Source organism: Neoarius graeffei, chromosome 12, assembly GCF_027579695.1.
Source record: "Neoarius graeffei isolate fNeoGra1 chromosome 12, fNeoGra1.pri, whole genome shotgun sequence".
NCBI lineage: Eukaryota > Metazoa > Chordata > Actinopteri > Siluriformes > Ariidae > Neoarius > Neoarius graeffei.
The window spans coordinates 49826943-49841136 of NC_083580.1; the positions used below are offsets into that span (position 1 = coordinate 49826943).

Here is a 14194-nt window from a genome sequence, read left to right on the forward strand (position 1 = left end):
GTCATGCAGCAAGACAACGACCCTAAGCACACAAGTCGTTCTACCAAAGAATGGTTAAAGAATAATAAAGTTAATGTTTTGGAATGGCCAAGTCAAAGTCCTGACCTTAATCCAATTGAAATGTTGTGGAAGGACCTGAAGCGAGCAGTTCATGTGAGGAAACCCACCAACATCCCAGAGTTGAAGCTGTTCTGTACGGAAGAATGGGCTAAAATTCCTCCAAGCCGGTGTGCAGGACTGATCAACAGTTACTGGAAATGTTTAGTTGCAGTTATTGCTGTACAAGGGGGTCACACCAGATACTGAAAGCAAAGGTTCACATACTTTTGCCACTCACAGATATGTAATATTAGATCATTTTCCTCAATAAATAAATGACAAAGTATAATATTTTTTGTCTCATTTGTTTAACTGGGTTATCTTGATCGACTTTTAGGACTTGTGTGAAAATCTGATGATGTTTTAGGTCATATTTATGCAGAAATATAGAAAATTCTAAAGGGCTCACAAACTTTTGAGCACCACTGTACCTTAAGTGTTCTTTTGATGGTTGTCTGTCTGGGGGAACCCCTAAAGGTTTCCTTTCAAATACTGGATCAAAGTAGAACCCTCTTTAAAGAACACACACACACATCTAGTGAAACAAAAAGCCATAAGATACACATTGTGGACAGATGTTAAAGCTTTTTTTTTTTAATTGGTTTTGCATCTTAAAAATAATTATTTGTAATTGCATAAAATGTGGATAAAACAAATGTGCGTGGGTTCTTTTGAGTGTTAAGGGTTCTGCATTCCTCAAGGTGTTCCTATTTGGTGTCTATTGGTGGAACTGTTTTTGGAAAAAAGTAGAACTCTTTCTGAGCGCTTTTTTTTGGTGCTAGATGGATTTTTTTTTTTTTTTGTGATTTTGGTGTCTATTCTTCTGCAGAATCTGGAGAGTTATAAAATCCCAACAAAATTATTTTTCCCTCCCCAATACTAATATATTTTTTTAATGCACTGGTTCTCAAATTGGGGTCCAGGGATTATGCACCCATGGAGCATTGTTAGTTTCCATGAGATATTAATTTTGTGACCATGATGTAATTCACCAGAGAGAGAGAGAGAGAGAGAGAGATCTAATATTTAGTTTCCTGTTTGACCTGGTCACTTGAATTGAATGGTTTCTAAAACATTATAGAGCGGTGGCTACAATTATCAATACCTTAACGATCTTTTGACCACTGCAAAAGTAGACTTTCAATATGTAAATTGTACATAAATACTCAAACTTCCACTGGGGGGGAAAAAAAAAGTTGATTCCTGATTATTTAGCATATCAGATCACATGACACTTCCACAATTATCGACACCTTTGTCCACATTTATCGACACTGTTGCACGATTATCGACATCCAGATGATTTATTTATTTAAAACAACAAAAAAAAGTACCGTATTTTCCGGACTATACGTCGCTCCGGAGTTTAAGTCGCATCAGCCAAAAAATGCATTATGAAGACGAAAAAAACATGTATACGTCACACCGGACTACAAGTCGCACTTTTTTGAAGGGTTATTCTATCCATAGAATCTGTGATTTCTATCTGATAAGCGGCGCGTGGTTACTGCGCGACTGCATTGTTTGTTTATTTAATAAACGAACAGCTGAGCAGTGATAACGTGCCCTTTGCCCTGTAAGTAGCCTAGTCTGATTATTTTAAATATCTACTACTATCTTTAATACTATCACTATCGTTATTACTAATAGCCTATATTATTATTATTATTATTATTATTATTATTATTATTATAACTAATATTAGTAGCCTATTAATGATGCATTAATCAGTTTGCTTTTAGAATATTTTTACCGGTAGGGCTTATTATCGCCCCATGGCTCTTTCATCTTTGTTATTAAAGCTGTAGTCATCATCAAGGAGTGTCATTCTTCATTTTTGTCGAATTTTATTTCATCAAATCAGAGGTCAAGTAGGCTATAGGTACATCATCTCCAAAGACAGGTACGGTAGTAAAAACAACCGTCTAGTGAAAAAAAAAAAAAACAACAACAACCGCTCAGAGAAAAAAACAGGCAGAAAGTGCGCCTGCCAGTTAACGTCATATCAGATAAAAACATTAAACGTTATTCAGACCATTAACACCATAACATCAGAGACGAAGAATAAAGTTCATCTTGGAAGGAGAGTTATTTTTAAAAATGCAAAACAAAATCATTTATAATAGCCCAGAGAAAAACTGGCTGAATATGTACCGTAACATCAAGTTATTCAATAGCCTATAGGCCTAAAATCAGGGCTTAATTTGAGCCGGAACATGACGGAACAAGATCCGTAACCTCCGTTGTCGGATCCGGCAGCTATTTTCATTTCATTCGGTGTTCTGGCAGCTATTTAAATGGATCAGATCACCTCCGTGACCATCACAAAGGGAAAAAAATCAAACAATAAATTAAATAAGTAAATAAAAATGTGTTTAGTGTTCGGTTTTGATTTTGATATCTGTTGTTGATTTCTCTCCTATGACATCCACAAAATCTATGCGAAAGGGGAAGAGGGAGGGACATGGGGTGTATACTTCCGCTCAATAGAACACCGGGTTTTTTGTAGCCGTTAGCTTGCGCTGTGGAAAAAATGGCAAAAAAACTGTTAGGACTAGGACTGTTTTGGCCTCTAGAGGCCGCTGTTATTTCCTTTTCATGTCGTGTTTATTTTGGCCTCTAGAGGCCGCCACTGTTCCTGTGTTTTGTGTTTGTGTTAATTGCCTAATTATCTTCACCTGTGTCCTTAATTAGTTTGTCTATTTATACCCCTGAGTTCAGTCCTCTTGTCACGGAGTCTTTGTGCTGTTATGTTTATCTCCAGTTTCCTTTGTACTGTGTTTTTTTGATCTTCTTAGCTTTTGTATTTTTGCACTTTGCTTTTCTTTTGGATTATACTCTTTGTTTTTTTTTGTCTTTTGTTTTGCCCTGTATATAGTGTATATAGTTTAAATAAACCTTTTGATTCTTTTTCTACTTCCGCCTCACGCCTCTGCATTTGAGTCATCCCCCTGGTGGCCTAGTGGGGGTTTGCTGGATTATCACACCAACGAACCAGGTTCGAATCCCAGCAAAACCCTAACAGAAAGACTCCGTCATGACCGACTCAGCAGAGGCTGCTTCAACTGTCTACCCGGCCAACCTTCAGGGAATTATGGCAGCTTTGACACGCTTCGGAGCGACCATGGACGCTCATGGACGTACGCTCACCAGCCAACGTGAGGCCCTCGCTCGCCACGAGGAACTGCTTCAGCAAATTGGGAAAACCCTGGCACAGCTGACATCTCTGCCTGCATCTCCTGCTCCTGATCCAGTTCCTGCTCCTGATCCAGTTCCTGCTCCTGATCCAGCTCCCACTCCTGCTCCAGTGCCTCCTGCAATGCTGCCTTCTTCACCTCGCGAACCCAGCCTTCCTGCACCACAGAGGTATGACGGCAAGCACAGTGAGTGCCGAGAGTTCCTTACCCAGTGTCAACTCACCTTTGAGCTTCAGCCTACCACCTACACTACGGATCGCCGCAAGATTGCCTTTGTGATCACCTTATTAGCTGGTAAGGCGCGAGCCTGGGCTACTGCTATCTGGCAAAGACAGGGACCTGAGTGCTTTGATTTCCAGCTGTTTTCTGAAGAGATGCTTCGGGTCTTCGATCAGGCAGACATCAGTACCGACGCAGCCCGAAAGCTCATGTCCATCCGGCAAGGAGGAAGCGTCGCAGATTACGCCATCTCGTTCCGAACACTCGCAGCAGTAAGTGGATGGAACGAGACTGCCCTGGTGTCAGCCTTCCACCATGGTCTGTCTGACCCCATCAAGGACGGTCTGGCCTCTATTGGATGCCCAAGTGACCTCGAAACCCTCATCTCACATGCTATTCGTCTGGACAACAGGATGAGAGAACGCCACCAAGCCTTGAGCCCCCCCAGCCTCCCTACCTCTACCTGGAGACCGTCTACCTCCTTCAGTGACTGTCCAGAACCCATGCAAGTGGGTCGTACTCGCCTCTCCGCATCTGAGAGGGAGCGCAGAAGGAGGGACAAGTGCTGCATCTACTGTGGCAAGCCTGGTCACTTCCGAGCATCATGTCCCGAACTCTTGGGAAAAGGACCGCCCCGTCCAGCCGAGGGAGGGTTGTGACGGGGCCTACCCTCTCTCCCGGACTCCCTGGCCAAGGAATCTACATCCCGGTCTCCATCTCCTGGGGTGAGTCTGTCCACTCTTGTCAAGCTTTGATAGACTCAGGGGCGGCTGGGAACTTTATGGATATTCACTTCGCCCAAAGCATCAATATTCCGACTGCACCTCTTGAAGTCCCACTGTCTGTGTCTGCCCTCGATGGCCAAGCGTTAGGTGATGGAAGAGTCACCCAAGTTACTTCTCCAGTTTTCCTCCAGTCTCAAGGTCACAAGGAAGAAATATCCCTGCACCTGATTCCTTCACCTGAGTTCCCAGTTATTCTAGGCCTTCCTTGGCTTACTCGCCACAACCCTCGCATAGACTGGGTAACAAGCCAGGTTGTGGAATGGGGCCCTGCATGCCATGCCTCTTGTCTGCTCTCTAGCTCTCCTGTGTCTCCGGCCGAGCCCCCTGATCTCACCGAGTTATCTCAAGTTCCCACAGAGTACTGGGATCTCAAGGAGGTATTCAGCAAGAGCAGGGCCGCCGTTCTTCCTCCGCACCGGGCCTACGACTGTGCCATCGACTTGCTCCCTGGGACTACCCCTCCTCGTGGCAGACTGTTTTCACTCTCTCAGCCAGAACGCAAGGCCATGGAGGAATACCTCAAAGATGCCCTGGTCTCTGGGTTTATTCGACCCTCCACTTCACCTGCTGGAGCCGGCTTCTTCTTTGTCGGCAAGAAGGATGGGGGGCTCCGACCATGTATTGATTACAGGGGCCTGAATAAGATCACTGTGCGCAACCGATATCCCCTTCCGCTGATGTCCACAGCTTTCGACCTGCTCCAAGGCGCCACCGTCTTCACCAAGTTGGACCTACGGAACGCATACCACCTCATCCGTATCCGACAGGGAGACGAGTGGAAGACTGCCTTTAACACCCCGTCTGGGCACTACGAATACCAGGTGATGCCCTTCGGACTCACCAACGCACCAGCTGTTTTTCAGGCCCTAATCAACGACGTCTTAAGGGACATGATTAACCTATACGTTTTTGTCTACCTCGACGACATCCTTATCTTTTCCAAGACCGTGCAGGAGCACCACCACCATGTCCGCCAGGTTCTCCAGAGGCTGCTACAGAACAATCTGTTCGCCAAGGCCCAGAAATGCGAATTTCATGTTCCCGAGGTCTCCTTTCTGGGATTTATTGTACGGACAGGCCAACTCCAAATGGACCCTGCCAAGACCCTGGCCGTCCGGGATTGGCCTACTCCCAAGTCCGTTAAGGAGGTTCAGCGGTTCTTAGGATTCGCTAACTTCTACCGCAAGTTCATCAGGAACTTCAGTTCTGTGGCAGCACCCATGTCAGACCTCACCAAAGGGACAGGTGGATCTTATGGCTGGTCTCCTCAGGCAGAAAAGGCATTCAAAGACCTCAAGGACCGCTTCTGCACGGCACCCATTCTGGTTCTCCCGGACACCTCCCAACCATTCATCGTGGAGGTGGACGCCTCGGACAGTGGTGTCGGCGCGGTGCTCTCTCAACGTTCGGAAGGAAAGCTGCACCCCTGCGCTTACTTCTCCCACCGCCTGAGTCCTGCTGAGTCCCGGTACGATGTGGGGGATCGAGAACTGCTAGCGGTCAAACTGGCCCTTGAGGAGTGGAGGCACTGGCTGGAGGGAGCACAACATCCATTCCTGGTTTGGACTGACCACAAGAACCTGGAGTACCTCCAGCAAGCCAAGAGACTGAACCCTCGACAGGCTAGGTGGGCCCTGTTTTTCAGTCGGTTTGACTTCACCCTCTCATACCGCCCCGGCTCCAAGAACACCAAACCTGACGCACTGTCCAGACTGTTCTCTGCCACTAACAGGGAGAATGAAGTCGGGCCTATTATCCCTGTGTCCCGGATTGTGGCCCCTGTCCGCTGGGGTATTGAGGAGGCTGTCCGACGAGCCCAACGCCAGGACCCCGGTCCTGGGACGGGGCCACCAGGCCTCTTGTACGTCCCACATCAAGCCCGGGCCAAGGTTCTCCAGTGGGGTCACTCTTCCCCTCTCACCGCCCACCCGGGAGCTCGGAGGACCCTGGACTTCCTGAAAAGACGCTTCTGGTGGCCTAACATGGAGAAGGAAGTAAGGTCATTTGTCCTGTCCTGTGAGGTTTGCACCAGAACCAAGAACCCACGACAGCGTCCCCAGGGTCTCCTGCATCCTCTGACCATTCCCCGGCGTCCCTGGTCCCACGTGGCAGTCGACTTTATCACGGGTCTCCCTGAGTCACAAGGTAACACGGTCATTTTGGTCTTAGTTGACAGATTCTCCAAGGCCTGCCGCTTCATACCACTGTGCAAACTCCCCTCTGCTCTTGAAACTGCGAAACTTTTGTTTAATCATGTCTTCCGAGTCTTTGGTCTTCCACAGGACATCGTCTCAGACCGAGGGCCCCAGTTCTCCTCCCGAGTGTGGCATGGGTTCTGCAAGGTCATCGGAGCCACTGCCAGCCTCTCCTCTGGGTTTCACCCACAGTCCAATGGTCAGACGGAGAGGCTCAACCAGGACCTGGAAACCACCCTGCAAGGCCTGGCTATGGATAACCCGACATCGTGGAGCACCTGGCTGCCATGGGCGGAGTACGCCCACAACACCCTGCAGTCATCGGCCACCAAGCTGTCGCCATTCCAGTGCCAATTCGGGTTCCAGCCACCTCTGTTCCCGGACCAGGAGGAGGACGCGGGGGTGCCCTCGGTCAACCAATATGTGAGACGGTGTCGCAAGACCTGGAGCAAGGTCAGGAAGACCCTCATACAGACCTCCAGAACCAACCAGACTCAGGCCAACCGCCATAGAAGACCTGCACACGCTTTCCGCCCTGGGCAGCGTGTTTGGCTGTCCACTAAGGACCTTCCACTGCGGGTGGAGAACCGCAAGCTTGCTCCTCGCTACATTGGCCCCTTCAAGGTGGTGCGCAGGGTGAACCCTGTCTCCTACCGGCTCCAGTTGCCCCGGACTCTGAGGATCAACCCCACTTTCCATGTTTCCCTGTTACGGCCCGTACTGACGTCTACGTATGCCCCTGCCCCTAGGAACCCCCCACCCCCCCGCATCTTCCAGGGGCAGACTGTGTTCACTGTGAATCGCCTGCTTGACTCCCGCCGGGTCCGCGGCGGGTTGCAATATCTGGTGGACTGGGAGGGCTATGGTCCTGAGGAGCGCTGCTGGGTTCCTGCTCGGGATGTCCTTGATAAAGAACTATGTCGGGACTTCCATTCGGCCCATCCGGATCGCCCTGGGAACGTCAGGAGACGCTCCTAGAGGGGGGGGTCCTGTTAGGACTAGGACTGTTTTGGCCTCTAGAGGCCGCTGTTATTTCCTTTTCATGTCGTGTTTATTTTGGCCTCTAGAGGCCGCCACTGTTCCTGTGTTTTGTGTTTGTGTTAATTGCCTAATTATCTTCACCTGTGTCCTTAATTAGTTTGTCTATTTATACCCCTGAGTTCAGTCCTCTTGTCACGGAGTCTTTGTGCTGTTATGTTTATCTCCAGTTTCCTTTGTACTGTGTTTTTTTGATCTTCTTAGCTTTTGTATTTTTGCACTTTGCTTTTCTTTTGGATTATACTCTGTTTTTTTTTGTCTTTTGTTTTGCCCTGTATATAGTGTATATAGTTTAAATAAACCTTTTGATTCTTTTTCTACTTCCGCCTCACGCCTCTGCATTTGAGTCATCCCCCTGGTGGCCTAGTGGGGGTTTGCTGGATTATCACACCAACGAACCAGGTTTGAATCCCAGCAAAACCCTAACAAAAACAAGAACGCTTACTAAAATTTTTAAAATGAATTCTCCAACTTGTTTTGTAAACCCTTTTATTTCTTAACTATTACTTGAATTGATTGCACTTATGTTTGCTGGCACTGCTTTTAATGAGCAGGAGAAAAACAGGGAGGGCTCGGAAAATGACCGCAGGTTGGAATCAAACCCGGGTCCCTGGATTTATGGTATGGTACCTTATCCACCTGAGCCACGAAGTCCTGCTGACACTACTTTTAAATACCCTACTTAAATCCTTAAAATGAGTCATTTAACTCATGTCTTGTGTGATCTGATCTCCAATGGTGAAATAAACCGGTTGTGATATGAGTACAGTCTTATTTTAGAAGATAAATTTAATATATAATTTAATATATAGCCTAATAAAAAATATTTTATAGCATAATATCACGACATATTACTGTCTGTAACTGTTCGTCACTAAAGCGTTTTCTAAGATCATAATGTCTGATATTATTATTTTTTTTTTACACACACAATAAGCGTGTGTGCGTAAAGTTATAGTAAACCACCCCCACCTTTTTTCTTTTTTTTTTGAGTCGCCGGACCCACCCACCTCCTGCGTTCCGGGACCTCCCACTTCACAAATTAAGCACTGCCTAAAATCATTACATAACTTATTTAAATAACTATAGGCCTATCATTAATAATAAAACACAGGTCAATCAAGTTTATCAAGTTGACGATTTCACTCCAAATCAGCAAATCCATTGAATTCCTCATCCTCGGTGTCACTTTTGAACAACTCTGCCAACTCCAGCGGCAGACGAAGCGCCGTTTCATCCTCTTCTGCGTGGCTGTCGTCAGACTCCGCATCAGCTCCAGTTATTCCGTGGTGAAAAAAAAAACATATATACGTCGCACCGGAGTATAAGTCGCATGGCCAGCCGAACCATGAAAAAAGTGCGACTTATAGTCCGAAAAATACGGTATGTGGTATTACGTTAACAAAACAGTTTTTATTTAAAATGTATTTTATATATATGTGTATTTAGTATAAAATATCTTCTATATTGATGTCAGTGCTTACATAAATGAGGAAGTAATTCTAATGTTTGTAAACAAATGAACTGATAATGTTCAACCTGTATCAGAAAATCTTTGTTCCACTTTCTACCCACTTTCTCAGTGTTTTTGTAGATCACATTTTGTTAATCATTTGTTGTTGTTTTGTATTAATTTCTAGTTTTGTAGTTTACCAATAAATGTCAACAGGCAGTTGAGATTGTAACCAACGGGCGACGGGGGTCTTCCAGTTGACTGATTTTAACCAGTAATAACTGTTGTAACTGAAACTGACCTTTTGTAAAATTGTTTTTTAGTGGTAGATACTCCAGGTCAAAGTTCGCATGTCATTCCTCGAACCAAAATATAAAATGTCTGCTCATTATTATAATATGTGGTAGATATTTACAACAAACTGCAAAAAAACCCAAATCTGAATATTTCAAGCATGTCACTTTTTATATGCGAGGAATTTTAATTCTGGTCTAATTATATTTATTGCAATAGGATTCCAAATACTCTATAAGCTCCATTCTGTTATGAATCCGAACCCCCCCCCCCCCCCCCCAAAAAAAAAAAAAAAATTATAAATCACAGCCCCCTTTTTTTTTTTTTCTTCCAAAAGTACTTCATCTACTTTAGCAATGTTACACAAAGATTGATACATAACGGTTGTAAATGTCACTTAATTCCACAGGGTGTCTAATGGTGGACACCGGTGAAAGTGATCACTATTATCGACACCTCAAATGCGCGTTTAGATACAAAATGGTGACTGTCAAATGAAAGAGTAAGAAATAAAGTAGGTTTCAACAAGGATATCATGAAATATCGGTGAATTTAATAAGTAAAAACATGTCCATGATCTTTCCACCATGCTTACCTGCGATGATGACGTCCAGGTTTTCCTCAAATTGCTGGTTGTGCTAAAAAAAAATTCCATATCAGGTAACCAGCTGTGTCATCAGACGACAAGCTCAAAGGGCGACGGGGGTCTTCCAGTTGACTGATTTTAACCAGTAATAACTGTTGTAACTGAAACTGACCTTTTGTAAAATTGTTTTTTAGTGGTAAATCTGAAAAGGTGTTAATTATGGACTGTCAATAATTGTAGCCGGTGCTCTAGTTTTGGAAACTGACTAATAACAATGCTCACATGTTAATTCATGTAGCCTTTGTCTTGCAAGCTTTTATTAATTGAGTCCCCAGGTGAAAGTATAAACCAGCTCCTGCAAACTTTTTGCTGGATTCTGCAGGATCCCAGTAACGATGCACATTTCTAATCTGGAGCTTGTTAATGTTAAAATCACAACGTTTTTATATTGTGAAAATATGCATTAGGGTGCAATCACTTCTTTGACAGTTTGTTGGAAATGGTCCACACGATACAAATCTCATGTTGCAGTAAGTCAATGATTTCATAAGTTCAGTTGAACTTTAACCAGCTTAAGAAACACACTGATCATCTCCAGAGACCTTGTTTTATTAAAGAATGTTGTATTTAGTATTATTATTTTCCCCCTTCCCTATGTAAAGGCAACCTTGAGATTGTGAAAGGTACTATATAAATGAAACTACTTATTATTTTATTGATTGCTCCTATCTGGTTTACAGTAATAGTTTTGTTGAAATCACAAAAAACTTGCAAAACATTTACAAAAACTTTTTTAAATAATTAACTTTCAGTGTTGAAGATGAAAGTCTTCAAGTTCAAGTATCTGCTATATTTATTAATGATTATATGGACAAGAAAGATGGCTGTTTGAATTAATATGCTTACATTGAGTACGTACAGTGCCATCCAGATTTATTGGCACCCCTTGTAAAGTTTAGTAAAAAGGGTTAGAAAAAAATCCACCTTTTGGTGAAGTAGCTTCATCTCCCACTGAAGAAATGAGAAAAATCCAACCTTCAACTGAATTTTTTTTCAGATTAAAAGCAGATCCCTCATCAAGAAATAATTATTTTCAACAGAAACACATGTGCCACCATTATTGGCACCTCTGGAAATTATAGTGAACACAATATAACTAAAGGATGTTTCCCATTTAAATTGTACTTTTTTTTTTTTTTTTTTTTTTTTTTTTTGAGTTGATTGGAGTGTGTAAGAACTTTTCAAGCTGGAATCCATGACTTCCTGATTAACTGGGGTACAAATATGAGGTGACACACAGGACAAATTCCCTTAGCCGTTCATCAACATGGGAAAGATAAAAGAACGCACAAACCAAATGAGGGAGAAGTGTGTAGACCTTCACAAGTCAGGGAATGGTTATTTAAAAAAAAAAAAAGCTGCTCACCTGAAAATGTCAATTTCTACTGTTAGGGCAATAATAAGTGCGCAAAAAAAATCCCCAAGGATGACTGTTTGTGAATTACAAGGAAAAAGTAAAATCTGGGGGTTTCCAAATCTCTGAAACCACCATCACATGCCACCTGATTATTTGGAAGGTATACTGGAAAAAGCCTTTTCTGTCAGTTAACCACAAACTTAAGCAGCTGAAGTTTATGAAACGCTACTACAACTTTGGAACCATGTTCTGAGATAACAAAAATGGAGCTTTTTGGCAATAAGCACTCAAGGTGGGTTTGGCGTAAAAAGAAGGATGGCTATAATGAAAAGAACCCTATCCCAACTGTAAACAAGTGTTGCCAGGCAAAATAAACCTCGCCTGGTAGCACTTATGATGAATATGAAGGAAAATATTGCGAAAAAATAGGTACCTTATGGGTTACATGTGGCTACTGCTTATAAATAAAATTGTTTTCTGATCCCATGTTCATACAGTAAATACAGCAGATATATTTACTCATGAAGCAGTAGCCACAAAAATGAAGCGTTATCCAAAAATGAACAATTCAAAAATCGCAGAAGTAAAATATACGAAGTGTCTGTACTTTTTATATTATTCTACTCTTACCTCTTACGGTTTTTGAAACTGAAACCTCCGAACCGAGGCTGACATACAAACGCTGTTGCCATGACCGAAACTCTTATTTCCTGGAAATGGCCTGGCGCTAGAGCTCAGTGGAACACACTTTCCCTCTGTAATAAGCATAAACATGCCGGAAAGCGTTGTCATTTATTTATTTATTTATTTATTTTTAGTCCATTTATTTCAAATGGTGAACTTGTTTTTACTCACTGGCCATTTTAATCGGAACACATGTATGCGCATGCACAGTGCACGACTGTTATACTCTTGCGTTCTTAGCCACAACAAAAATGATTTTGACCTTTTTGGTGACCTTGACCGGATGATCCTCAAAATGTTGGCAGTTCTATTTGAGACCAATGCCCATCTATTCTGAAAGTTTCACAAAGTTTGATCCAGCTGTTTTCCCGTAATATCGTTAACAAAAAACAAACAAACAAAGAAACCCGTCCTGGGCGAGGTAAATATGGTGGAAGTTCTGTGATGTTTTGGGGCTGTTTTTACTTTAAAGGCCCTGAAAACCTTAATAGGATACATGACATCATGGACTCCATGAAATACCAGGACATTTTTAAATCAAAATCTGGCTGCCTCTCCAGGAAACTAAAACTGGGTCGTCATTGGATCTTCCAGCAGGACAATGATCTGAAGCATATGTACAAATCAACACAGTGGTTAGCTGACAAGCTTCTGCTGTGGCCATCTCAGTCCCCTGACCTGAACCCCACTGAAAACTTGTGGGGTGAGCTGAAGAGGAGAGAGCACAAGAGAGGGCTTCAGATCCTGGATGATCTGGAGAGCTTGTGTAAGGAGGAATGGTCTCAGATGCCCTGCTCTGTATATCCAACCTTATAAAATGTTATAGGAGAAGACTTAATGCTGTTTTACTGGCAAAGGGAGGTTATTCAAAGTATTAAATGCAGGGGTGCCAATAATGGTGGTACATGAGTTTTTGTTGAAAATAATTATATATTGTTGCAAGCTTACACTGTTTGGTGTGCAGAGCAGAAAGGAAACATCACGAGAATTACACGAGGTCAAAAACCTTGCAAAGACCACACAACTGCTGTCTCTTTCATTTCTTAATATTCTGTTTCTGTCACCTCCAATAGCTTTTCTTAGATTATCATCTCTTACATTAGATCACCCAGAAAATCAGTGCAATTAATGTCCCCTTTACCCCAAATGTAGTCTATCAGACAAGACATGTTTATTATTTGAAGCTTGTGCTAACTGGTGACTGGTAGCTTTCATTACTTGCATCTTCAGTCACCTATGGGAAATCATCATTCTTCTGAGCTGGGTTCTAACGATTACTGGTCTTTTCAGGAATTATCGAGAAGGACGATGGTTCAATGGAAGATGAGATCGGGGAACTGCGGCACAACGGGGGAGACTTTGCACTCTCTGACGTCTTTTATTTTTGCAAGAAGGGTGTAGAGAGCATCGTGGAGGATGAAGTCACTCAGAGATTCACATCAGAAGAGCTGGTTTCCTGGAACCTTCTGACTCGCACCAACAACAACTTTCGCTACATCAGTGTGCGACTTACCATCATATGGGGTCTTGGTGTCTTCATCCGCTACTGTGTCCTTCTGCCACTCAGGTGAGGATCCTGTAACTGCAAAGCCACTGTAATTATCTTATACATCAGACCCTACATAATTCATGAAATGACCACTAATGTTTTCCGTTTCCGGTTGAGAGTACGCTGTGTGCGTTTTGGCTGCCACTTTTCAGGGTTTTTTCCCTTTTTGTTTTTCTTTGTTTTGTGTAGTTTGATGTTTGTTTTTTGTTTGAGTGTTTTTGTCCACTGGTTGTGGCGTAGCTCTGGACCCAGTTTTGACGTTGTTTCCCTTCAGGCCTTGGTGCAGCCTGGGTGATGCCTGTGCGCCTCGCTGTAGACTGCAGTGAGCTCGTTGCTCTTTTTTACATTGGGGTTGTCCAGTGCTCTGTGTGGCAGTGCTTTCGTGCTTGGTAGGGCGGCACAGTGGTGTAGTGGTTAGCGCTGTCGCCTCACAGCAAGAAGGTCCGGGTTCAAGCCCTGTGGCCGGCGAGGGCCTTTCTGTGCGGAGTTTGCATGTTCTCCCCGTGTCCGTGTGGGTTTCCTCCGGGTGCTCTGGTTTCCCCCACAGTCCAAAGACATGCAGGTTAGGTTAACTGGTGACTCTAAAATTGACAGTAGGCGTGAAATGGTTGTCTGTGTCTATGTGTCAGCTCTGTGATGACCTGGCGACTTGTCCAGGGTGTACCCCGCCTTTCGCCC

The 14194-nt window shown here is 43.8% G+C and overlaps 1 protein-coding gene across 4 annotated transcripts in view; it reads left to right on the top strand.

Annotated features, from left to right (window-relative positions):
- Positions 1-14194, top strand: part of gpat3 (glycerol-3-phosphate acyltransferase 3) — a 68503-nt gene that overhangs the window by 32215 nt on the left and 22094 nt on the right. For all 4 annotated transcript variants that reach the window (XM_060935971.1, XM_060935973.1, XM_060935970.1 and 1 more), the window contains one exon: positions 13258-13534. In XM_060935971.1, the coding sequence (XP_060791954.1) occupies positions 13258-13534 (277 nt within the window). The remainder of the gene's footprint in view (positions 1-13257; positions 13535-14194) is intronic.